The sequence below is a fragment of the Bufo bufo genome, chromosome 8, assembly GCF_905171765.1.
Source record: "Bufo bufo chromosome 8, aBufBuf1.1, whole genome shotgun sequence".
NCBI lineage: Eukaryota > Metazoa > Chordata > Amphibia > Anura > Bufonidae > Bufo > Bufo bufo.
The window spans coordinates 51975328-52001677 of NC_053396.1; the positions used below are offsets into that span (position 1 = coordinate 51975328).

General features: G+C 43.6%; 1 protein-coding gene across 2 annotated transcripts in view; it reads right to left on the reverse strand.

Moving 5' to 3' along the window:
• Window positions 1-26350, reverse strand: part of BTK (Bruton tyrosine kinase) — a 562758-nt gene that overhangs the window by 291599 nt on the left and 244809 nt on the right. For both annotated transcript variants that reach the window (XM_040405594.1, XM_040405595.1), the window contains exon 5: window positions 15501-15582. In XM_040405594.1, the coding sequence (XP_040261528.1) occupies window positions 15501-15582 (82 nt within the window). The remainder of the gene's footprint in view (window positions 1-15500; window positions 15583-26350) is intronic.

Below are 26350 nucleotides of genomic sequence, written 5' to 3' on the forward strand. Positions count from 1 at the left end.
CTCAATATAGAGTACTTGCAACATGAACTTTCAGTTGTGGTTTCTGAACTATCTATTGTTGAACAACAACTTGCTAGTTTGATATCTAGCGATGATTTGATGAAGTTTAAGGAGGGTTTATCTATTCAACTCCAAAAGTTACAACTGGAATCTGAGGAAGGAAAACAGATTAAATGGAACAGAGACTTGGAGGATTTTAAGAAAGGCACTTTATATGTCTGGCAGTCTGATAACACGAACAATCAAAATTCCAAGGATATTAGAAGAAAAAAGCGAAATACACAGATGTCTTTAACTGGTGAGAACTCTTTTTTAGGGGACAACACGAGTGCAGAGAGAAAAGACGATAGCTAACCCGGCGCGGCGGTCACAAACATCGAAGATGGAGGAAGACTACGCAACAACAAGGTTCAGGCACCCGTGGGCAAAACCCTAATGCCCAAGAAGAAATTACCATTATTAATCTGTCATCAAAAGAATTTATTAACACACAAGTGAGTGTCCTAAGCAAAGGATTGTCTTTTTGTCCGAACACATCTATCAATTGGTTTGATCTTGATTTTGAGAATATGGTTCAGGGATAAAACTAAGGTTGACCATCCCCAGTTGAGTGATTTCTCCCTGAGGATGTTCAACCTGTCGAGAAATAGTAGTTTTAACCCTGTGATTAATGAGCCAGCTGTTGATGCCTATATTTCTGTTAGATCTGAGATAGAGACTTTGAAAATGACATACACAGGGTCTGGCTATAAATATACTAATCTTACCTCAGCTGAGGTAGAGGCACTTGTTGAACTTAAAAAAAGATCATAGTCTGACAGTGAAACCAGCGAATAAAGGGGGCGCATTGGTGGTTATGATATATGTTGCAGAGATATTGAGGCATCTCAATGATTCCAATGTGTACGAGGCTATCTATACTGATCCTAAGTTTAATATTGCCAAGATTATTAAACAATGTCTATCTGATGCAGTGGTGGCATGAATAATTGACTCTGACCTCGCAGACTATCTTACAGTGGCACATCTGGTTACCCCGGTAATATATGTGTTACCTAACATTCATAAATCTTTGATAGATCCTCCTGGACGTCTGATTGTGGCGGGGTCAGACTCTATTTTCAGCCAAATTTCTATTTTCCTTGACAAGGTGTTACGCAATTTCGCTACAGGAGGGACCTCCTACATACAGGATACATCTGATTTTTTTTTTGGTGCAAATTGGAACAAATTGTTTTACCTCATGCACAAACAATCATTCTGGCCTCCTTTGACGTGACCTCTTTATATACATTTATTGATTATGACAAGAGGAGTAGTGCCGTATCACGCATGCTAGAATTGTCCTCTCTCTCTACACAGGCCTCCCAGTTTGTCATATCTCTATTGGATATTATTTTGAGGTATAACTATTTCTTGTTCCAGGATACATATTTTATACAGAAGTGGGCTGTGGCCATGGGGTCGAATGTGGCCCCGACCTACGCAAATATCTTTATTTGACGATTTGAGGAGGATGTCGTCTGTGTCACACCACTTCACACAAGTTTAGGGGTGGTGGAGATACATAGACGACGTCTTCCTCATCTGGACAGGGAAGGAAAAGGAATTATTTGATTTCCAGGATTTTCTGAATAGTGCTAATTTTGGGCTACATTTTACATTGGTTCACTCCTATACAGAGGTTCAATTTCTAGACACAAATCTGGTTGTCTCGAATTGCACATTACACACTCAGTTATATACTAAACCAACTGATAGGAAAACCATATTGGGATTATATTGTGATTGGGTGGCTTGCCCAATGTCCCTTGGTCCGGTGCTGCTGTTCTCTTGCATATATGGTAGTTCTATTTAGCACAAATAAGTATTTTTAATATCTTAAGTATCTTTATTGGGTTTTAAGTCACTAATTATGGTTTTCATTTATTTTATAGATAACAAGCGGGAGATGGAGAGGATGATGGATACACTCGCCAGATGTTCGTGCGACTAGAGTGTTTATTATGTGTTTATTATGCTTGTTATGTGACCTATTGTATCCGAGTTGTTCCATTACGATGAAGGTTTAGATAATACGCCCTTTTTTTTTCTATGCATGAAGGAGAACCCTCTGGGGCTTATTCTTTGTATTGAGGATGTATGGGTAGATTGACTGCAGACCCGGTATTGAGTATGCCATAGTCTGCTCTATACTTTTGTCTCGGTATCGACACGATACTCAGATTTTCATTTTATCGATACTAGGCTGTGCTACTGCACAGCCAACTATCAGAGAACATGGATCGCACTGCTCTCAGCGCTGCTGTCACCGGCAGTTCTGTGAGAAGGTCTGGCAGACGTTCTTCTCTACTTCTTGTATGACGTTCTTTGTTTTGGTTTCACTTTGTCATCTTCTTTCCTTCTGCCAGGTGTCACTTATTTAAACTAATCGTCTTCCTTTATATTCCCTCCCATACTGCCTCACTTTGCGGTTTATACTACTTTTTGGATGAAGTGTTCACTGCTGGAGGCTGCTGCTGCTGTTCGCTCAGATAAGTCTTTTCCTTTATTGTATTTCCTTTCTGGCTTGATTTTAGGTGACCCTGACTCCGTCCGTATTAAAGAGGACCTTTCACCATAATAAAACCTCTAAACTAACTATACAGACATGTAGAGCGGCACCCAGGGAACTCCCTGCCCTTACTGTTATCCCCGGGCGCCGCTCCGTTCTCCGGTTATAGCCTCCGGTATCTTCATAGTTAGGCTCCACCCAGGGGAACCTGACGCCGTCTCTTTCTCCTATGCTGTAGCGCTGGCCAATCGCAGCGCTCAGCTCATAGCCTGAGAGGTGTTTTTTTTTCTCTCAGGCTATGAGCTGAGCACTGCGATTGGCCAGCGCTACAGCATGGAAGAATAAGACGCCGGCAGGTTCCCCTGGGTGGAGCATAACTATGAAGATACCGGAGGCTATAACAGGAGAACGGAGCGGCGCCCGGGTATAACAGTAAGTGCAGGGGGATCCCTGGGCGCCGCTCTACACGTCTGTATAGGTAGTTTAGAGGTTTTATTATGGTGAAAGGTCCTCTTTAAGTGCAGGGAGTCGGTGGTCGTGTCCCCTCACTATTATAGGGTTTTCAGGTGTCACAAAATCTTAGGTGCGTGGGCATGCAATCGTCTACCATTGAGACCCTTGCATGTGCATAGCAGTCAGGGAGAGCTCTTAGGGTTTTAAAGGGCTCGCCTATATGCTCCTTAGTTTGGGATCAAGCCAATCGGTCATTTATTTATACGTTCCAGCTATCTGACACTTCATCCGTGACATTATAAACCGCCTTAACCGTCTTAAGCATGGATCCGGTTTCAGCCTTGATTGACCGCATGCAAGGTCTTTCGCTGGAGGTAGCAGATCTCCGTAAAACTGTGTCTCAGTTTCAGGTGACTGGTTCTGCTGGCGTTCATGGAGTTTGTTCCGAGCCTAAGATCTCGCTTCCGGATACGTGTTCTGGGGGTAGTGAGAATTTTGTTTGCTTTAGAGAGGCTTGCAAGCTCAATTTTCGCCTACTTCCCCATTCCTCTGGTGATCAGGAGCAGAGGATGGGGATCATCATCTCGCTGCTCAGGGATAACGCTCAGTCTTGGGCCTTTTCGCTGCCGGTGGGGGCACAGCACCTCCGATCGGTGGATGAATTTTTTGTAGCCCTGGGGCAGATATATGATGACTCGGATCGTATTGCTCTGGCTGAATCTAAACTGCGTCTTTTATGCAAAGGTAAACAGTCAGCAGAGATATATTGTTCTGAATTTCGGAGATGGGCAGCTGATACTGGTTGGAATGATGCTGCACTCCGAAGTCAATTTTGCCATGGTCTTTCGGAAAGATTGAAAGATGCATTTGCTTTTCATGAGAGACCAGCGTCGTTAGAGTCTGCCATGTCTCTAGCTGTTCGTATTGACAGGCGTCTTAGAGAGAGAGAGAGAGGAGACTACTCTTTCCTGTCATATCCAGCCCAAGGACAGTGGGGCTGTCTCATTCAATGCGCAGGGGTCTCAGTCTGTCTCAATCCCCTCTGAGGAGGAGGCCATGCAGCTGGGTTTGCTTGCCTCTGATAGTAGAGGAGTCAGCTCTTAGAGGAGGGTTTGTTTCTGTTGTGGGGGTATAAATCATTTGGCTAATGTTTGCCCCTCTAGGAGATTTATGGAGTTTTCTGAGGGTAATAAAAAAAAGAAAAAAAAAGAAAGAGAAACCCTCTAAAAACTTTCCATTTGCTACTATTGGCAAGGTTGATGCGGAAATTGAAGGTTTGCCGTTTGCTTGTAGTTCCCGTTTTCTCCTACCTGCCAGGGTGGCGCTAGACAGCAAGAACATTGTTTTTGAGATTTTTTTAGATAGTGGAGCAGCTGTCAATCTCATTGATAATCAATTTGCAACAACGCATGGTTTCCAGGTGTGCACTTTGGAAAATGATATACCTGTTTTTGCTCCACTTTCTCAAAGATCGTTAAAGGGCATAGTTCACAATATCCGTTTGACTGTGGGTGACGCTCATGTTGAGGATATGTCATGTTTCGTCTTAAGCGGATTACCTACTCCTCTAGTGTTGGGGCTACCCTGGCTCACTAAACATAACCCCACCATTGATTGGCAAGCAAGGCAAATTAATAGTTGGAGTGAGTTTTGCAGAGAGAATTGCCTCACGGCGTCTCTTTCAGAGGTTTCTACCAAGACTGCCATCTTTTCTCTCAGAATTTTCTAATGTGTTTTCCGAGAGTGGTGTCCAGGAGTTGCCCCCTCACCGGGAGTACGACTGCCCTATTAATCTCATCCCAGGCGCCAAGCTGCCAAAATCACGATTATACAATCTCTCCCAACCTGAAAGAGTCGCTATGCGTACTTATATCTCTGAGAGCCTGAGAAAGGAACACATCCGACCTTCGAAGTCACCTGTTGCCGCAGTTTTTTTTTTGTTAAGAAAAAAGATGCTTCTTTAAGACCTTGTCTGGATTTCAGGGAGCTGAACTGTATCACGATTCGTGACCCATATGCGCTTGCTCTGATCCCAGACCTGTTTAACCAGATTGTTGGGGCTAAAGTTTTTTCTAAGTTGGATTTAAGAGGGGCATACAACCTAGTCAGGGTCAGGGAAGGGGACGAATGGAAGACGGCCTTCAATACCCCTGAGGGTCATTTCGAGAATTTGGTTATGCCCTTTGGTTTGATGAATGCTCCTGCCGTCTTCCAACATTTTGTGAACAGCATTTTTTATCATTTAATGGGGAAATTTGTACTGGTGTATCTAGATGACATTTTGATTTTTTCTCCTGATTTCAAGACTCATCGGGACCACCTATGTCAGGTCTTGCTGATTCTGCGGAGAATAAATTGTACGCTAAACTGGAAAAATGTGTGTTTGCGGTTCCGGAGATTCAATTTCTTGGTTTTCTTCTCTCCGCTTCTGGTTTTTGGATGGACCCTGAGAAGGTCTGCGCTGTGCTTGATTGGGAGCTCCCTGAGAATCAGAAGGCACTGATGCGGTTTTTGGGTTTTGCCAATTATTACAGAAAGTTCATTTTGAATTATTCCTCTGTTAAGCCACTCACTGATATGACTAAAAAGGGGGTGGATTTTTCCTCGCGGTCGGTAGATGCGCTTAAAGCCTTTTCTAGTATTAAAGAGAGTTTTGCTTCCGCTCCCATTTTGGTACAACCTGATGTCTCTCTACCTTTTATTGTTGAGGTGGATGCTTCTGAGGTGGGTGTGGGTGTGGTCTTATCTCAGGGTCCCTCTCCTGCCAAATGGCGAGCGTGTGCCCTTTTCTCAAGGAAAATCTCATCTGCAGAGAGAAATTACGATGTGGGAGATAGGGAGTTGTTGGCCATCAAATTAGCTTTTGAGGAATGGCGCCATTGGTTAGAGGGAGCCAGACACCCTATTACCATGTTTACGACCATAAGAATCTGGCCTACTTGGAATCGGCCAAGCGTCTGAACCCGAGACAGGCCAGATTCGTCTTTGTTCTTTTCTAGGTTTAATTTTGTTGTTACGTTCCGCCCTGGGGTTAAAAATGTGAAGGCGGATTGTTTTCCGGGAGGGGGTAACTTTGAAGACCCGGGTCCCATTTTGGCTGAAGGGGTGGTCGTCTCTGTTCTTTATCCTGATTTGGAGGCAGAGGTTCAGGCAGCCCAGGCAGAGGCTCCTGATCTTTGTCCTCCTGGGAGGTTGTTTGTGCCTTTCGCTTTATGACACAAGATTTTTAAGGAGCATCACGATACTGTCCTTTGCTGGGCATCTGGGGAGTAGAGCCACAGTGGATCTCATTGCTCGGAGATTCTGGTGGCTGGCTCTTTGTAAGACGGTTGAGGGTTTTGTGGCAGCCTGCGAGACCTGCGCTCATGCCAAGGTCCCTCATTCACGGCCATCGGGTTCTCTCCTCCCGTTACCCATTCCTTCCCGTCCTTGGACGCATCTGTCCATGGACTTCATTATGGACCTGCCTCGTTCCTCAGGGAAGACTGTGATTCTGGTGGTAGTGGACTGTTTTAGCAAAATGGCGCATTTCATTCCCTTTCCTGGGTTACCCAATGCTAAGACCCTGGCGCAAGCGTTTGTTGATCACATTGTTAAATTGCATGGCATTCCTTCAGACATCGTTTCTGATAGGGGCACGCAATTTGTTTCCAGATTCTGGAAGGCCTTCTGTTCTCGCTTGGGGGTTCGGTTGTCGTTCTCTTCTGCTTTTCACCCGCAGTCGAATGGTCAGACCGAACGCGTCAATCAGAATCTGGAGACATATCTGCGCTGTTTTGTGGCGGAGAATCAGGAGGATTGGTATTCTTTTTTGTCCCTTGCTGAGTTTACTTTAAATAACCGTCGCCAGGATTTCTCTGATAAGTCACCATTTTTTGGTGCTTATGGCTTTCATCCGCAGTTTGGGACATTCTCTGGAGAGGGGTCTTCTGGTTTACCTGATTAGGAGAGATTTTCCTCGTCTTTGTCATTTATTTGGCAAAAGATTCAGGGTAATCTGAAGAGGATGAGTGAGAGATATAAGCGTGTGGCGGATAAGAGACGTGTGCCTGGTCCGGACCTGAATGTGGGTGATCTGGTGTGGTTGTCTACAAAGAATATCAAACTGAAGGTTCCCTCCTGGAAGTTGGGTCCTAAGTTTATTGGGCCTTACAAGATCTTGTCTGTCATCAATCCCCTTGCCTTCCGTCTTGATCTTCTTCAGACTTGGAAGATCCATAATGTTTTTCACAGGTCCCTATTAAAAGCTTATGTCCAACCCACTGTACCCTCCTCTTTGCCTCCTCCTCCGATTTTTGTTGATGGCAATCTTGAATTTCAGGTCTCTAGGATTGTGGATTCTTGCATTATCCGCGGTTCTCTTCAGTACCTTGTTCATTGGGAGGGTTATGGTTCTGAGGAGAGGATGTGGGTCCCAGTGTCGGACATTAAGGCCACTCATCTCATCAGGGCTTTCCATAGACCTTCCATAGAAGGTGGGCTCTGAGTGTCCAGGGTCCACCCGTAGAGGGAGGGGTACTGTCACCGCCAGTTCCGTGAGAAGGTCTGGCAGACGTTCTTCTCTACCTCTTGTATGACATTCTTTGTTTTGGTTTCACTTTGTCATCTCCTTTCCTTCTGCCAGGTGTCACTTATTTAGACTAATCGTCTTCCTTTATATTCCCTCCCATACTGCCTCACTTTGCGGTTTATACTACTTCCTGGATGAAGTGTTCACTGCTGGAGGCTGCTGCTGCTGTTTGCTCAGATAAGTCTTTTCCTTTATTGTGTTTCCTTGCTGGCTTGATTCTAGGTGACCCTGGCTCGGTCCGTATTGAGTGTAGGGAGCCGGTGGTCATGTCCCCTCACAATTATAGGGTTTTTAGGTGTCACACAGTCTTAGGTACGTGGGCATGCAATTGTCTACCATTGAGACCCTTGCATGTGCATAGCAGTCAGGGAGAGTTTGGGATCAAGCCAGTCGGTCGTTTATTTATACGTTCCAGCTATCTGCAACTTCATCCGTGACAGCTGCCATGTTCCCTCAGCAGCACGGAGAGAAAGAAGCAGTCTCTCCCTGCCCCCTGTTGCTGCTGCTGCCTCCAATGAGAGCGCAGAGGGGCGGAGGAGTGAGGGGCTGTGGCCACTGCGCCACCAATGATAACTAACGTTTTATAAATTACAAATACAAGCGGCAGAAACACATTGCCGGCACCCTTCCTCTGACAGGATTCTGTGATCCGTGGCAATTAACCCCTCAGGTGCCGCACCTGAGGGGTTAACTGCCGCTGATCGCAGCGCTCTGTCAGAGCTCGGGTGTCGGCAATGTGTTTTTGCCGCCGGCTGTATTTGTATATTAAACGTTAATTATCATTGGTGGTGCAGTGCGCCCCCCGTACACAGTATTAAAAACATTGGTGGAGCAGTGTCCCCCCCCCTCCACAGTATTTAAAATCGTTGATGGCAGTGGCCACAGAGTCCCCTCACCTCCTCTCATTGGCGGTAGTGGCAGCTTCTGATCGGAGCCCCAGCAGTGTAATCCTGGGGCTCCGATCGGTTACCTTGGCAGCCAGGACGCTACTGAAGCCCTGGCTGCCATGGTCATCTCCCTGCAGCTGTGTGCACAAAGCACAGGGCAGCAGGGAGAGTATTAGATCCTATTAACCCTAATAGAGATCTATTAGGGTGAATAGGACAAGGGATTATAAGATCCCAGGTTCTACGCCTAAGGGGGGAAATAGTTATTAAATAAACTGTAAAAATAAAGTTAAAAAAAATACACCAAAATAGTATAAATCACCCCCTTTCCCAATTTTACATATAAAATATATAAACAATAAATAAATAAAATATTACATATCGCCACATCTGAAAAGTCAAAAATATAAAAAAATCTCTCTTATGCGGTGAACACTGTAAAAGAAAAGAAAAAGAAAAGAAAAAAACTGCGCGATTCTGCATTTTTTTTTTTTGTCACCTTGTCCCCCCAAAAAATAGGATAGGACTGTTCTATTATGGGCCGGACATTCCATAAAATGGAATGCACGAGGCTTTTTTTGGCATTTAATTTTTTCGCGTGGTATCGAATGGTATTGAGTACCGCAATACTTTTTTATGGTATCGCAACCGAATCAAAATTTTGGCATCGAAACAACCCTAGTCCTAATTAATATGTACCTTTCCTTACCCTAGTCCGTTCTTACCAGGTGCCCAGCTATTTATATAAAAGGCTATACACATGAGCGTTTATGTTGTCGGCCATAGGGATGCCTTACCCTTTACAAAAATGGCACTGTGCATCCTTGCGGGGATCTGCGCATGCGCCAGGTAGTGTCTGGTTCTAACCTTTTCCAATATGGAAACCGGGGATAGGAATGCCAAGTGTGCATGCCCCAATGGCCGTAACACATAATGACATCTTTTTTGTGATGAGCGCAGCTCGGACATGCGTGTTGATGACTCTGATACGCTGATTATGGTGCGTGTTTGTACATGCGGTCCCCCTATGTCTGGTTAGTGTACCTTAATCCTACACCTGCTCCTTATTTAGCACATATAATGTAATGCACATGGCACTTTAGTTTTCACACCTGAAGCATATACACTAATGATTAGGATCATTAACCTTTTTATAGTTGGTTTATATTCATAATAAGTTTTGTAATAAATTATTTTATTTATTATGTTTAAGTCACGTTTGCAATCATGTCTATTCTTTTTTGCACAGTATGAATTTTGATCTTTTTGATTAATTATGTAATCATTATGTATAATTGGCACTTATTGTTGTGTTAGCATATATATAGTATCACTTTGTCTTAGTCCTTTGCTTGAGAAATGCTCTATTGTTGAGCCGAAACGTTGCTGTACCACATGGGTGAATAAAAGGTTTTGCACGATTGTTTTTTGTTTGCTTTTTCTGCTCTTATTTTTAATATGTCTACCACTGAACTGGATTCACACTGTGGTTTTACCTATACGCAAGAGGAAGCAGACCGAAAACTACGGGTGATAGAGGGAGATGCCACCTTTCTCAATACCCCAAGGAATTAAGAAGGCAATATGAGTTTTTATTTAGAAGATCGACATGACTTCATTTACATATGACTACACTTGGGGAATACTATAAAGACCAGCGGATAACTAGAGGTATGAGGTCGCTTTTTTATACTTAATATCAGTGCTGCCATTATTTATATACACACTAATACTGATCTCCGATTACAATTATAGGGGGGTGGGGGGGGGGGGTTTGGGCACCATTCTCCCCATTTCTTTGGCCACTACTGAGGAACCCATGCAGCTGGATAGACTCAAGTTAGCTGAGAAAAAGTTTTAGAACAGAAGCAGCAGTAATTTATGCCTCTACTGTGGTGGTAAGGGTCCTTATGTGCAGACTTGCCCACTCAGGTCAATTGAAGAGACGACGCAAGGTGAACACGCTCTCTCTCCAAATACTGAGAAATCCTGTTGTCCTTTACTGTGGTAGCAGTCGGTTCACTGAACATGCCTTCTTGGATTCAGATTTTGATGGTAATTTCTTGCACCAGGTTTAAGTGATCTGGTACCGCATACATACAGTAGGTTTGTAAAGGTTCTTGACTCCATCTTCAGTCAACAGGGTACCTCTTGTAGAACCTATGCTACAGAGTCCATGGATCTTCAGGTGGGAGTCCAGCACACAGAGAACATCTTCTATGTCTTGCTGGTTCATCAGTCCTCAATTGCTTGGATTACCCTCACTCCACCTTCATGCATCTGTTCCTTCTTTCATCGATTGTGGCAATGGACAGATACTGCATTGGGAAGCAGGCTATCACTCAAGACGTTTGGCTTCTATTTAACCTGTTTTATGCCAAATATGCCAATGTATTTGACAAGAGGAAGACTTAGCCTCCTCACTGGACCTATGACTCATGCCTTATTGACTTTTTGCCTAGAACTACTCTCCCAAGTGGCCTTGTGTACCCACTGTCCCTGCCTGAGACAGAGACCATGTTGAATTACATTAAGGAAAACACTGAAAGAGAATTCATCTCGAATTACTTTGTCACAAAGTGCATTTTTTTTGTAAGTAGTGGGTGCAATGACAGGGAGCTGCGATAGCGCCACCCCCGTCATTGTACCCCTCAGATGCCTCGTTCATAAATGATCAGCCCGCGTGATTATGTAATATCGCGCCACACGGGATTTCGGCCCAGATCTTCAAGCAAGATGGAGGCTGGCGGTCCGTCGCGAGCAAATGGATGAGGTAAGTTTGAATTTTTTTGTTTTTTATACTATTTCAGGTTAAATCGATTCGCTTACATGAAGCATGAGGAAATTCGGCTTCTAGGCAAATCAAATTCGTGGGATTCGACTCGGTTATCTCTAGAGAGGATCCATAGATCCTTGAGGCCGGTCATTGCTAAACACAGCTCCATTAGACATCATTGCATGGATGACAGTTCCAGTTTCCCATGTGCATCTACCCTGCATAATGAGGAAGCACAAGTTGCCCAAGTCTAGGAATGCTGCTCCGCTCTGTCATATCTGGGCCTCTTACCTATTTACTAACTGCTACAGGCAATGAGTTGTGTTTGGATCTTACTTCTAGAACTTGGGAGCTTTCTTGCTTTTTGATCCATAACTCCTACTGCAGTCCTTGACAGATAATAGGTCAGACAAGTTGAACTACTCTATAGTTATTAGCACGTTTTCATTGAGACACAGTTATATGGGCTCCTTGCCTACTGTTATTTAAAGGCATAGGTTCAGGTTAAGCATTTGTTATGGTTACACTTACTATTACAGAAACACAGATTATGTAATTACATTACAGGATTTATGCTGGTTGTAGTACTGCTTACATGCCAATTTTGTTCCCCCTCATTTTTCTTTTCTCTACCTTGGGTTATGCTGTATTTAACCCTTTCTTATTGGGAACCCACACACAGTTATGAACTTTACCTCCTTTAATGTTAGGGGCATGAATACCCCTCAAAACCATTCACAAGTTATTCATCTCTTGATAAAAATTTTTTAAGACTATTTGTTTTTTCCAAGAAATACACTACAAGGCAGGGCACATACCTTCCCTAACATGTATATACCCTACTCACAAAAAATTTGGGATGTTTGGCTTGTGGGTGAAATTTCAGGATGAACCTAAAATGCACTCTAACCTTTACAGGGAAACTTAATGTAACCTTATCTAAACTGTTGAATGCACTTGTCCAACTGTTCAATGTTTCAGTACTTTTTGCACAACTTGCTGTTTTCTTACGTTAAGGAGCTTAACGACAAAATTCAGAACAGATGTTTGAGCCATAAATCGCCCAATAAATTTCCTTGTTCAATTAGAATTGGCAACTAAAAAGTCCTCCTCATCATACTGTTCACATTTTGACATCATGAGAGCAAGACAACACCTAACAATTGATCAACAGTACCTCGCCATTACGAGGCTTTAAACAGGATATTCTCAGACGGAAGTGGAGCTTAGAGTGCCACAGAGTGTCATCAGCAAGTTGCAACAGAGATACAGAGAGACTGGAAGAGTCACAGAAAGGCATAGAAGTGGACGTCCTTTGGTCAGATCCCACACTGATGACCACTCATTGTGAACAATGCCCTGCGTAACTATATGATGAATACCACACAATACCAGGCACATTTAAGGGAGGTGAGAGGCACCGAAGTGTCACATCAGACCATTCAAAACCATTTACATTAGTGTGATCTGCGTGCTAGACAACCTGCAAGGGTACCTGACCACACCACCAGACACAAGCGTCATTGTTTTGCATGGGGCAGGGAGCATCCAGTCTGAACGAGGAACCAGTGAGCCTCAGTGCTGTTCACTGATGGAAGTCTATTTACACTGAGCATAAATGATGGCTGCCAACGATGTTGAAGACGTCAAGGAGAGCGCTATGGATCTGCCACTGTTGTCATCAGATGACACTAGTGTTACAGTGTGGGGAGGTGTGTCTAGTCAATACAGAACTGCCCTACACTTTGTGAATGGTACAGTGACAAGCCCATACAACTCGAATAACATTGTTAATCCAGTCATCGTGCCTCTGCATGAACAACACAGGCCCAATTCCATCTTCATGGACAACAATGCACCAGCTCATCAAGGTCGCATCATTAGGGAACAACTTCTGGAGACTTGGGTACCTCAAATGGAGTGGCCTGCACTTTCTCCAGACCTGAATCCCATCGAAAACCTATGGGATCAGCTGAGTCGCCGTGTAGAGGCTCGTAACTCTGTACCCCAGAACCTCAATGACCTGAGGGCCGCCCTTCAAGAAGAATGGGATGCCATGCCTCAGCAGACAATAAGTCGACTTGTGAACAGCATGAGTTCTGGTTGTCAAGCTGTAATTGATGCTCAAGGCCACATGACAAGTTATTACATAGAATGTGTCGGCAGATAAGAACCATTTTTGAGACATTGACATTTTTGTGTGAGTATACCCACCACTGCTGTTGGCTTTTGTTTTAATAAGTTGTTTGGAAATCACCAATGCAGGCTTCTACTTAAATGCCCTACTTTCATGATATAATATCACTGGAGTGTGAACCTTTAAAATTTTCCATACATTTCACCCGAAAGCCAAATATCCCTAACTTTCTAAAGTAGTGTATTTTATGTCCCATTAAGATTACCTGTTTTACTATGACTAATTGGTACTGAGAAAATCTGGAAATGTAGGCCCCTATTGCTTAGATAAGTGTAGGTGGTGGTAGACATTGTAGTATGAAATATTGGTGTGTTGGAAAATTATGGGAGTAATTTCACATAATTCTGTCATGTAAAATAGGTAGGGGTGACTTTATGTGGTAAATTAATGAGCTCAATAGTGTAACTCACCCCTGCGACATGACCTGGGATCGTCACATTATGCATAGTAAAAATAAGACTACTATCTCTTTAAAGAGGACCTGTCACCACAAAATGTACTGCAATCTGAAAGCACCATGTTATAGAGCAGAAGATGCCGAGCAGACTGAGATATATTTTTGTGGGAAAAGATTTAGTAAAACATGTACTTTAACCATTTATATCTTTGCTTTTTCAACTTCCTGTGAGGAGTTATCAGTACAGGGAGGAAGAGTTATTAGTGACAGCTATCTCTGTATGCACATTTATACACACAGTGTTATCACTGATAACTTCTCTCCTGTACAGATAGCTGTTCGCAGGAGGTAGGAAAAGCAGAGAGCAGGTGGGTTCGCACTAGCATTATGCCATTCCGTTATAGGTTCCATTTGTAACGAAATATAACGGAATGGCCAGATGGAATGCAAAACGGAAGCCTTTAAGAGGCATTTTGCTCCGTCCTAATAGAAGTCTATGGGCAAGCATAACGGATCCGTCTGGTTTCCGTTATGCAGGACGGAAAAAATAGTCCTGTCGACTTGTTGTGGGAAGAAGTGACAGGTAAGTAATAAAACAGGATAATATAAATGAGCTATACAACAGGGTTCTGTCTGTAAATGGACATTCAACAACAACAAAAAAAAAAGGCCCGAGTCTGAAACAAAAGTCGCAATTATGCTTCAAAAGTCACAAATATGCTTCAAAATTCGCAAGTGTGGTCTGGTAGGGTTGGCTGAAATGGCGCAATTGTGTATAAAACAAGTTGCATTTTAATGCTATTGGTGTTAGAATGTCACAAATCAAGATAAATAGGTGAATAATCAATTAAAAAAGTAAAATTTTAAAAGTGGTGTGGGCCTTTTGATATATGAGTTGAAACAAATCACCACTTTTGGTTTGTAATGTTAGTATTTTATTTCCGCAAATTACGCCATTATTGATAAATGTCCCCCATTATCGTCCATCCTCCCATGTGGCAGCATTGCTGGTAAGAATATGGACTCACCTTGCACCACAGCGGACACCAGCTACACAGACTGTTGTTTCTAGCAATATCCAGCTGCACTTTCTCAAGTTATGATCAGCATATGACTGGCTTTCACATGTTCATCATGTTAGCGTCTTATGTTTCTGCCATTCTGTTAAATGTACTCATTACTAGGGTTGAGTGAAGCGAGCTTTGGATCATAGATTGAAAGTCACTTTGGTCAAAACTTAATTTAAATGCTGTACAGAGATCCAGAGATCAGTCTCCGTACAGGATTCAAATGTATGGACTCCGGTGAGAAGAAATACATTATCTCGTTATTCGTTATTCGGCCATCGATTTTTAAACTTGAAAACCATTTTAAAACTTGAATCCAAAGTCAGCTTTGGTATCTGCTGGTACCTCCGTACCGATGCTGACTTCGGATTCAAGTTTTTAAATGATTTTCATGTTAAAAAATCGAAGTCCAAAGTTATTCACGAAGTCTCGTGAGATAACGAATGCTGTATGGAGACGGATCTCCATATAGCATTCAAAGTTTTGACCGAACTCCACATTTCTCATTACCTACGCTTGGTTTAGACTATGGTTTATTCAGAAAATCATAGTGACATTAGATTGCATACATACTTATTATTCTTAAAAAGACACATTACCATGCTTTAGCTGATGAATCCATCGTTTCCTCAGATCCTCTGTTGGGGCGAAGATATAGAGTGGTCCATCATCATACATTATCTGTAAGTATAATATGTGGTTTAGAGAATAAGGGGGTCATTTATAAAACTGGTGCAAAGTAGAACGGGCTTAGTTGCCCATAGCAACCATATTCCTCCTTTCATTTTTAAGGAGCTGTCAAAAATGGAGTGGAATCTGATTGGTTGATATGGGCAACTAAGGCTACTTTCACACTAGCGTTCGGGTGTCCGCTCGTGCGCACCGTTTGAAGGGGCTCACGAGCGGCCCCGAACGCATCCGTCTGGCCCCAATGCATTTTCAGTGGAGGCGGATCCACTGAGAATGCATCCGCCTGCCAGCGCTCAGCCTCCGCTTCGCTCAGTGAGCGGACACATGAACGCTGCTTGCAGCGTTCGGGTGTCCGCCTGGCCGTGCGGAGGCGAGCGGATCCGTCCACACTTACAATGTAAGTCAATGGGGACGGATCCGCTTGAAGATGACACTATATGGCTCAATCTTCAAGCGGATCCGTTCCCCATTGACTTTCAATGTAAAGTCTGAACGGATCCGCTCAGACAACTTTCACACTTAGAAAATTTTCTAAGTTTTAATGCAGACGCATCCGTTCTGAACGGATGCGAACGTCTGCATTATCGGAGCGGATCCGTCTGATGAAACATCAGACGGATCCGCTCCGAACGCAAGTGTGAAAGTAGCCTAAGCCAGTTCTACGTTACACCAATTTGATAAATTACTCCCTATATTTTTTAATCTCTTTATTCAAGTTTCATATAAATCTCTTAAAGTCATATTCAGTAACCTAATAATTGATATTATAAAAACATTAAAATAAAAGAGTAGTATTTATACCTTCCTGGCCCACCACCATCCAGGTGAAGAAGGGAGGGAACAAAACAATACCCCTTTATCTCTAAATTCAATCAGAGCTGGCATTTGAAGAAAAAAATTCTCATATAGAAGATATTTTTCCATCTGCAAGACCCTGTGTGTTTGTCTTCTTCAATCCTCAAAATTTGGAGAAAGTCCTGATTTCCACTTCTGTAGAACAATAAATTGAGTGTAGAACAACAATTGAATCAAAAGTTTTTTTTCTGGGGGTGGGGGGGCTTACGGTATCTCAAGTGGCCAGAATTGAAATAGTCAAATTAAAAAATCTGTGGATTATTATTGAAATCTATTTCAAACATACAATTAATATAAAACGAATTTGTTTCCACTAGCGATATAACTTGGGGCACCTGCACATGTGAACAAAATTGTCGGCACCCTTGGTTAAATCAGTAGGGTGCTGTGCATCTGCACTATGCAAGGGGTAGGTCTGCTGCACCTTGCAGTTCCACCACTTCCGTAATGTAGCTGGGCCGGTGGATTGGTTTGTTGTGCCGACTGTCTGTTGAAACAGAGTGCATGAATAGCCCTTTCACTACCGAGCCATTTTTAATCTTAAATCCCATGCTAATTTTTTCTAATCTGACATGCATCACTTTATGTGGTAATAACTTTGGAACGCTTTTACTTATCCAAGCCATTCTGAGATTGTTTTCTTGTGACATTAAACTTCATGAAACAATAGATTCTCCCACAGCGCAAGAAACCAGCCACGGTCCAGATTGCTGAAGGTTGAAGTCGTTATATATATACTTCTGTGTTAATGCAAATGTTATAGTACATGCTATCTATACTTTATACTTATACATGCTATTTGTATTCTTGTAGTTTTACCAAACAATCCTGTTTTGCCAATCAACATTCCTGTTTTGCCAATAAACAAGTTAGACTACAAAGAACAGTCCTTTTATTTGGAAGACAGGAATGGTTTATGCTGAATGTCAGACTGCACACTGTGTAAACGTGTATGAAGACAGAACAGGTAGGGAGGGGGCGGTCCCAATAGTGATCAGTATGTCCCCATATTGTAAAAAACACAAAACAATATATAAAACTAATTATTGTATTTAATACATAAATACATTAGTGGTTCAAGTGGTTGGGTGGAAAAACAAGCGAAAATAAACATAAAAACGATGTCTGGCGGTACCGGAACGATCACTCAAAAAAGGGGGGGGACGTGACCGGAGTTCAGATCATGTGACGTTAGAGGGCATCACATGGTGCCCTGTAGTTTGGTAACAGGACGCTCTGGAGTCCGGGCCTGCGACTAAAGTGTATGGCCTTGGCCCGAGGTCCTCGGAAATAAGGAGGAGGGAATCTAGAGGGGCAGCCCCGGGGTAACGTCACCGGGGGAAACCAGATGCTGTCTTCTATAAAATGTACAAGCTGGCGTGATGGGAGTCAACCCTACTAAAATGAAATAGGAGGAATGTAGATCTTGAATATATAGGAAAGATAGATGGATAAAAAATACCTTGAATCAATGGAGTAGCTTGAAAATTTAGATAAAATTGTAATATAATAATAAAATTTATAAATTAAGAATAAATACTAAATGAATAATAAATGAAAAATTAATAAAAATGGGATGCTGGAATGAAGATGGATGAACATATAAAATGAAGATAGATGAATAAATAAAATGACGTGAGTGATACTGTAAATGAGTGGGATATCATGATATCAGGATATCAAGTAAATGAATAAATAAATAATATGTGCAGACATATCTTTAGAATGAGTTCTAATAGAACTAGGGATATACAAAATAAATAAATAAATAAATAAATAAATTACACATATATATATATATATATATATATATATATATATATATAAAAAGACGAAAAAAGTAGGACTGCACTCCGGAATAGTGGTGAAGTGAAGATTTTTATTCACCCATAGTATGGCAAACTTGCGACGTTTCGGCTCACAAGAGCCTTCCTCAAGCCCTCAAGATTGTCAATGCAACCCTCTTCTCCCACTCTTCACACACTGATAGCAACACCGCAGGAGAAATGCTAGCACAGGCTTCCAGTATCCGTAGTTTCAGGTGCTGCACATCTCGTATCTTCACAGCATAGACAATTGCCTTCAGATGACCCCAAAGATAAAAGTCTAAGGGGGTCAGATCGGGAGACCTTGGGGGCCATTCAACTGGCCCACGACGACCAATCCACTTTCCAGGAAACTGTTCATCTAGGAATGCTCGGACCTGACACCCATAATGTGGTGGTGCACCATCTTGCTGGAAAAACTCAGGGAATGTGCCAGCTTCAGTGCATAAAGAGGGAAACACATCATCATGTAGCAATTTCGCATATCCAGTGGCCTTGAGGCCTGCTTGCCTGTGAGATCCAGGGGGCTCACGCACCTGTCATGGCTGTCTCTATTCATTTACTACTTTGAAAAATCCGACAGCCACTATATACAGTACAGACCAAAAGTTTGGACAAACCTTCTCATTCAAAGAGTTTTCTTTATTTTCATGACTATGAAGGCATCAAAACTATGAATTAACACATGTGGAATTATATACATAACAAACAAGTGTGAAACAACTGAAAATATGTCATATTCTAGGTTCTTCAAAGTAGCCACCTTTTGCTTTGATTACTGCTTTGCACACTCTTGGCATTCTCTTGATAAGCTTCAAGAGGTAGTCCCCTGAAATGGTCTTCCAACAGTCTTGAAGGAGTTCCCAGAGATGCTTAGCACTTGTTGGCCCTTTTGCCTTCACTCTGCGGTCCAGCTCACCCCAAACCATCTCGATTGGGTTCAGGTCCGGTAACTGTGGAGGCCAGGTCATCTGGCGCAGCACCCCATCACTCTCCTTCATGGTCAAATAGCCCTTACTTTCAAAGTTTTCCCAATTTTTCGGCCGACTGACTGACCTTCATTTCTTAAAGTAATGATGGCCACCCGTTTTTCTTTACTTAGCTGCTTTTTTCTTGCCATAATACAAATTCTAACCGTCTATTCAGTAGGACTATCAGCTGTGTATCCACCTGACTTCTCCGCAACGCAACTGATGGTCCCAACCCCATTTATAAGGCAAGAAATCCCACTTATTAAACCTGACAGGGCACACCTGTGAAGTGAAAACCATTTCATCAAGAGAATGCCAAGAGTGTGCAAAGCAGTAATCAAAGCAAAAGGTGGCTACTTTGAAGAACCTAGAATATGACATATTTTCAGTTGTTTCACACTTGTTTGTTATGTATATAATTCCACATGTGTTAATTCATAGTTTTGATGCCTTCAGTGTGAATCTACACTTTTCATAGTCATGAAAATAAAGAAAACTCTTTGAATGAGAAGGTGTGTCCAAACTTTTAGTCTGTACTGTATGTCTCCTGTTTACTTAGTACATAACATAACATAGTAACATAGTACATAAGGCCGAAAAAAGACATTTGTCCATCTAGTTCGGCCTGTCATCCTGCAAGTTGATCCAGAGGAAGGCAAAAAAAAAAACTGAGGTAGAAGCCAATTTTCCCCACTTTAGGGGAATAAAAAATTCCTTCCCGACTGCAATCAGGCAATCAGAATAACTCCCTGGATCAACGACCCATCTCTAGTAGCTATAGTCTGTAATATTATTACACTCCAGAAATACATCCAGGCCCCTCTTGAATTCCTTTATTGTACTCACCATCACCACCTCCTCAGGCAGAGAGTTCCATAGTCTCACTGCTCTTACCTTAAATAATCCTCTTCTATGTTTGTGTATAGTGATGAGCGGGAGGTGCCATATTCGATTTCGCGATATTTTGCGAATATTCGATTGAATATTCGTCTTATATTTGTCGAAATCGAATATTCGGCATTATTCTATTTATCGCGAATAATATCCGATTAAATTATTCGCGTATTGCGATTTTTCTTTTGACAGTATAAGGCAACATTCCTATGACTATGGCTAGGCTAATATGTGTATTTTACGAATATTCTATATATAGCTATAACTTCGTCTTTTAGAATATTACGAATATTCTAAAAGACGAAGTTAGAGCAATATTACGAATATTCATAAAATACACATATAGATTGTAATTTTGCTAATATAGTGCTATAATCTTTTTTTTTTGGTCTAATTTTTTTGCCTCTTTGAAACTTCAGTTTTGGAAAATATGTACACTATAAAAAAAATTACTATAGCACTATATTAGCTAAATTACAGTCTATATGTGTATTTTATGAATATTCGTTATATTGCTATAACTTCGTCTTTTAGAATATTACGAATATTCTAAAAGACGAAGTTAGAGCAATATTACGAATATTCCTAAAATACACATATAGACTGTAATTTAGCTAATATAGTGCTATAATCTTTTTTTTTTTGTCAAATTTTTTTTGCCTCTTCTGAACTTCAGTTTTGGAAAATATGTACACTATTAAAAAAATTACTATAGCACTATATTAGCTAAATTGCAGTCTATATGTGTATTTTACGAATATTCGCTATATTGCTATAACTTCGTTTTTTAGAATATTCGTAATATTCTAAAAGACTAAGTTATAGCAATAGAGCGAATAAATTCTTTATTTAGAATATTCGTCTCTTTTTTTTCCAATGTGTACTGTTATTCCACTTTGGCATACTGCTCCCCGACATGCGTCCCCGTAACCATGGGAACGCCTGTGGGTTAGAATATACCATCGGATCTGAGTTTTCACGATCTCAGGGAAAACTCGGATCCGATGGTATTTTCTAACCCACAGGCGTTCCCATGGTGACGGGGACGCTTGTCGGGGAGGAGTATGCGAACAACTGTACAGATAGGAAAAAAATAATTAATAAAAATAAATTCTAAATAACGAATATATTCACTATATTGCTATGTATTTGTTTTTTAGAATATTGGTCATTTTATTTTCCATATGAAAACATGATTCCCCCCTGCTTAAGTTGCTTGTGGGCCAATGGCTTATTGACCCACAAGAAAGAAGCAGGGAGCAATCATGTTTTCAGATATGAAAAAAATGAAGAATATTCGATATATAACGAATATATAGCACTATATTCGTAATATTCGCAAATTTACGAAGTTACGATATTCGCGATTAATATTCGCTATTCGAGCTCAACACTATTTGTGTACAAACCTTCTTTCCTCCAGACGCAGAGGATGTCCCCTCGTCACAGTTACAGTCCTGGGGATAAATAGATGATGGGATAGATCTCTGTATTGACCCCTGATATATTTATACATAGTAATTAGATCTCCCCTCAGTCTTCTTTTTTCTAAAGTGAATAACCCTAATTTTGATAATCTTTCAGGGTACTGTAGTTGCCCCATTCCAGTTATTACTTTAGTTGCCCTCCTCTGGACCCTCTCCAGCTCTGCTATGTCTGCCTTGTTCACAGGAGCCCAGAACTGTACACTGTACTCCATGTGTGGTCTGACTAATGATTTGTAAAGTGGTAGGACTATGTTCTCATCACGGGCATTTATGCCCCTTTTGATGCAACCCATTATCTTATTGGCCTTGGCAGCAGCTGCCTGACACTGGTTTTTGCAGCTTAGTTTGCTGTTTATAAAAATTCCTAGATCCTTTTCCATGTCAGTGTTACCCAGTGTTTAATTATTTAGTATGTACGGGTGACTTGCATTATTCCTTTCCATGTGCATAACTTTACATTTGTCAGTGTTAAACCTCATCTGCCACTTATCTGCCCAAGCCTCCAGTCTATCCAGATCCCTCTGTAGTAGTATACTGTCCTCTTCAGTGTTAATTACTTTACACAGTTTAGTGTCATCTGCGAAAATTTATATTTTACTATGCAAGCCTTCTACAAAATCATTCATAAATATATTGAAGAGCATAGGGACCAATACTGACCCCTGAGGTTCTCCACTAGTGACAGTGACCCAATCTGAGTGTGTACCGTTAATAACCACCCTTTGTTTTCTATCCCTCAGCCAGTTACTTACCCACATACAGACGTTTTCTCCCAGTCCGAGCATTCTCATTTTATATACTAACCTCTTATGTGGTACAGTGTCAAATGTTTTGGAGAAGTCCAGATATACGACATCCATTGATTCGCCGCTGTCAAGTCTAATGTACTATATGTAATTCAATGTACTTGCATTGAATTACTTTTTCTTTGAACTTTGGCTGAACAACTACAATCAAAGCTATAACCAGCTATATATTAGAGGGACTTCATGTTCCTGCCACCTACAATAATTGTGGATCCATATAATTTTAGCTGCTGGGCCCGCAGTGCATCTGTGCACTGGGATTAATTCTTGATGGACTGCATTTTTTTTATTTCTACTGTGTCATTTTAATTTTATTAGTGTTATGTATACTTATTATACATTTTCATGTGATTAAATATATTTGAAATATATGCTTGTAGCTCTCCACCACTATTAAACATGTATTGAAGGCTGCGTGCAGCCTGTATTTGTGGGAGGGGCGCACTTACCTTATTTAAACCCCCTCCCACAAGCAGAAGGGCGCCCGGTTCTTGCTTCAGCAGCATCCAGCGCCTGACGTCACTTCCGGTCGCGTCTCCGTCCGTGCTTCATTCCATTCGGGTCTCCAGCAGCATCGCCTGTAGTAAGTATCACTCTGCGGCCCGGCCAGACACGCTTGCCACCGGCACCTCGTACCACCCCCAACCTACCGGCAGCTCCACCGCATCCGGGAGGCGAGCGGACAGCGCGGCGGCTGCCGGTTCCCGCTCTGCAGCTGCGGCGGCGCCGCAATACACGCGGCGATGCACATGCGCTCCACGCGGCTCTGTCCGCCCATGTAAGTAGAGATGCTGCGGTCATCATATTGTGGGGGGAGGGACTGCCCGGGAGGGACTGCTTGGTTCCCAGTGTCTATGTCGCCCGGCGCTGTAATTGCACGCTGCAGGCTGGACAGTGTATTCAGCCCAGGTTCTTATGAATACATAGTACGGCTTCCAGGGATTGCATCAGATTGTTATGGGGTCGATATGCACGCATGCCATAGTCATACCTGTCCAAAGGTTGCTGCCAGCAACAAGGGGAGTTATTTCTTATTTTCAGTGTCAGACTGCAATTCATAATTGCCGCTAAACACTGAGTGTTGCCAAAGCCGGCTGGGGGGGGGGCCAAAAAAATAAAATAAAAATAAATAAATAAATAAATGAGTTAATGGGGGAGTGGGAGCAGGCGCAATGGTTCCCTGATTCGCTCAGGCGCCTGAATCGCTCAGGCGCAAATGTCTTCCCTGAAGCGCTCAAGCGCAAATGTCTTCCCTGAGTCGCTCAGGCGCAAATGTCTTTCATGGATCGCTCAGGCGTAAATGTCTTCCCTGAATCGCTCAAGCGGAAATGTCGTCCCTAAATCGCTCAAACGCAAATGTCTTCCCTGAGTCGCTCAGGCGCAAATGTCTTTCCAGGATCGCTCGGGCGCAAATGTCTTCCCTGAGTCGCTCTGGCGCAAATGTCTTTCCTGAAATCGCTCAGGCGCAAATGTCTTTCCTGAATCGCTCAGGCGCGAATGTCTTTCCTGAATCACTCAGGCGCAAATGTCTTTCCTGAATCGCTCAGGCGCAAATGTCTTTCCTGAATCGCTCAGGCGCAAATGTCTTTCCTGAATCGCTCAGGCGCAAATGTCTTTCCTGAATCGCTCAGGCGCAAATGTCTTTCCTGAATCGCTCAGGCGCAAATGTCTTTCCTGAATCGCTCAGGAGCAAATGTCTTCCCTGAATCACTCAGGTGCAATGTCTTTCCAGGATCGCTCCGGCGCAATGGCTTTCCTGATTCGCTCAGGCGCCATTGTCTTCCCTGTATCGCTCAGTCACAATTCGTCCAGGTATCACCCAGGGGTGTCCCTCAGTTCACTCATGTGCAATGTTTTCCTGTTTCACTCATGCGCAATGTTTTCCTGTTTTACTCACGGGCAACGTTTCTCTTTTTTTTTTTTTCCCCCCTGGTTCACTCAGGTGCAAGTGTCCGTAAGTCGCTCTGGTGCTATGGTTCATAATTCCATCAGGCGCAGATGGTTCCCTGAATCGCTCAGGCGCAAATGATTCCCTGAATCGCTCAGGTGCAATGGTCCCCTGAATCGCTCAGGTGCAATGGTTCCCTGAATCGCTCAGGTGCAATGGTTCCCTGAATCGCTCAGGTGCAATGGTTCCCTGAATCGCTCAGGTGCAATGGTTCCCTGAATCGCTCAGGTGCCCTGAATCGCTCAGGCGCTATGGTCCCCTGAATAGCCCAGGTGCAATGGTTCCCTGAATCGCTCAGGGGCAGGTCTCCTTGTGTCGCCCGTGACAGTGTCGCCTCGTACCACTCAGGGCGATACCTCCCTGATTCGCTCAGGTGTTTGTGTCCACTGTCTAAGGGACCAGCAGGTCACGGCTCTCGCCATCCATCGGTAAACACTGCTTTTCTTTCGTAAGCAGGTCCGCGTCCACCAGAGCTACAAGCAAACCACGGTCGTTGCGCCTATTTTTCTCGGTTCAGGTAAGATACAGCCACAAGGCTGTGCTACAACCTGTCACTGCGTTAGCTATTCGTTGTCATGAGCTCCCGTTCATAGGTCTCTGCCTCAGTACAGAAGTCAGTAGCGTGGTCCCTTTAGTTTAAGGTAAGTAGCGGTCAACGCCATTCGGTCAAAAGAAACTATTTCCCCTGTAAGCTCTCGGTCGGGCACCCGGGGGAGGGGGAAGGAAGTCTCATCTGTCACCTTCATACCTCCTCCATGCAGCTTGAAGATGTCGCAGGTTCCTGAGTCGGAGGATAATCTGTCCTTGCCCGGAACCTCCGTGTCAGGCCGCACCAGCAACCCCTCCCTGAGGAGCTGGACCATTCCAAAACTGATAGCAGAGCTTAGACGCAGAGGGATTCACTATCCGGCCACCGCGAGAAAGGCGGAGCTGTACCGGCTCCTGATGACGGCACCAGCAGGTTCAAGTGAGGAGCCTTCTCCCTCATCGATACAGCTGACCCTCCTGCAGTTACAGGCCACCATCGCCAGTCTGGCAGGCTCGGTCGCGGACATCCAGACTAGGATGGGGGAGTGGGAATCCCGGACTCCTCCGGCCCTGCCTTCTCCAGCCCTTCCGGTCTTGCCATCCACATCCCGGGATTTGGCGCCAGGTACAGTCCATGTCAGACCCAAGATTGCCCCCTCGCACTACATCCCAGAAAGCCTTAAAAGGGACATCCTGGCGGGGAGGGACGTCAACCTCGCGTCCCTTCTCATTGCGTCCCTAGACGTAGCAGAGAATAAGGTCATCAATTGCGGGGAGGTCTCGGTGGTCCTACGGGCCAAGGATACCCGCCTGAATCGGAAGCTGTCGATCCCCGAGTTCGTCCTGGCATTCAGCCTCTACCGGGATACCATCTGCGGCGTCCAGCCACACAGACGGGAGGAGCTGGACTCCTACCTATACCAGGTCACTGACTTAGGCTACAAATACGGGGGAAAGAACTTCTATGACTACCATAGGTCTTTTTCAGCCAAAGCGGCAGCCGCCCTCGCTCAGTTCCAGCTCACCACGGACTGGGCGGACATTGACATGGAGCTGTTCTGCCGCCATTTTGCCGGGTTGCAGGCCCCTACGTGCGCGGCGTGCCAGTCCATCCAGCACACGGCCGACTGGTGCCCCAACTTTCCCATCCCGGCCCGAGAAGGCTCCCAGCCAGGCCCCTCTGGCACGCAACGGTCCCAGGGTTCCACTGACAAGCTGGGCAGGCCCATTACTTTCTTAGGCCAGAGTCAGGTCTGCAACAACTTTAATGCCGGGGGCTGTAATTTCAACAGTTGTAGAGCCCTACATGTGTGTTCCCTCTGCTTCAGGGCCCACCCCCGCTCCAGCTGCCCGAAGAGGCAACGTAAGGCTCTATGACTGACCGACGTCAACATCGAGCTCCTGGGCATCCTGTTGCAGGATCACCCCGATCGCCGGTCGGTGG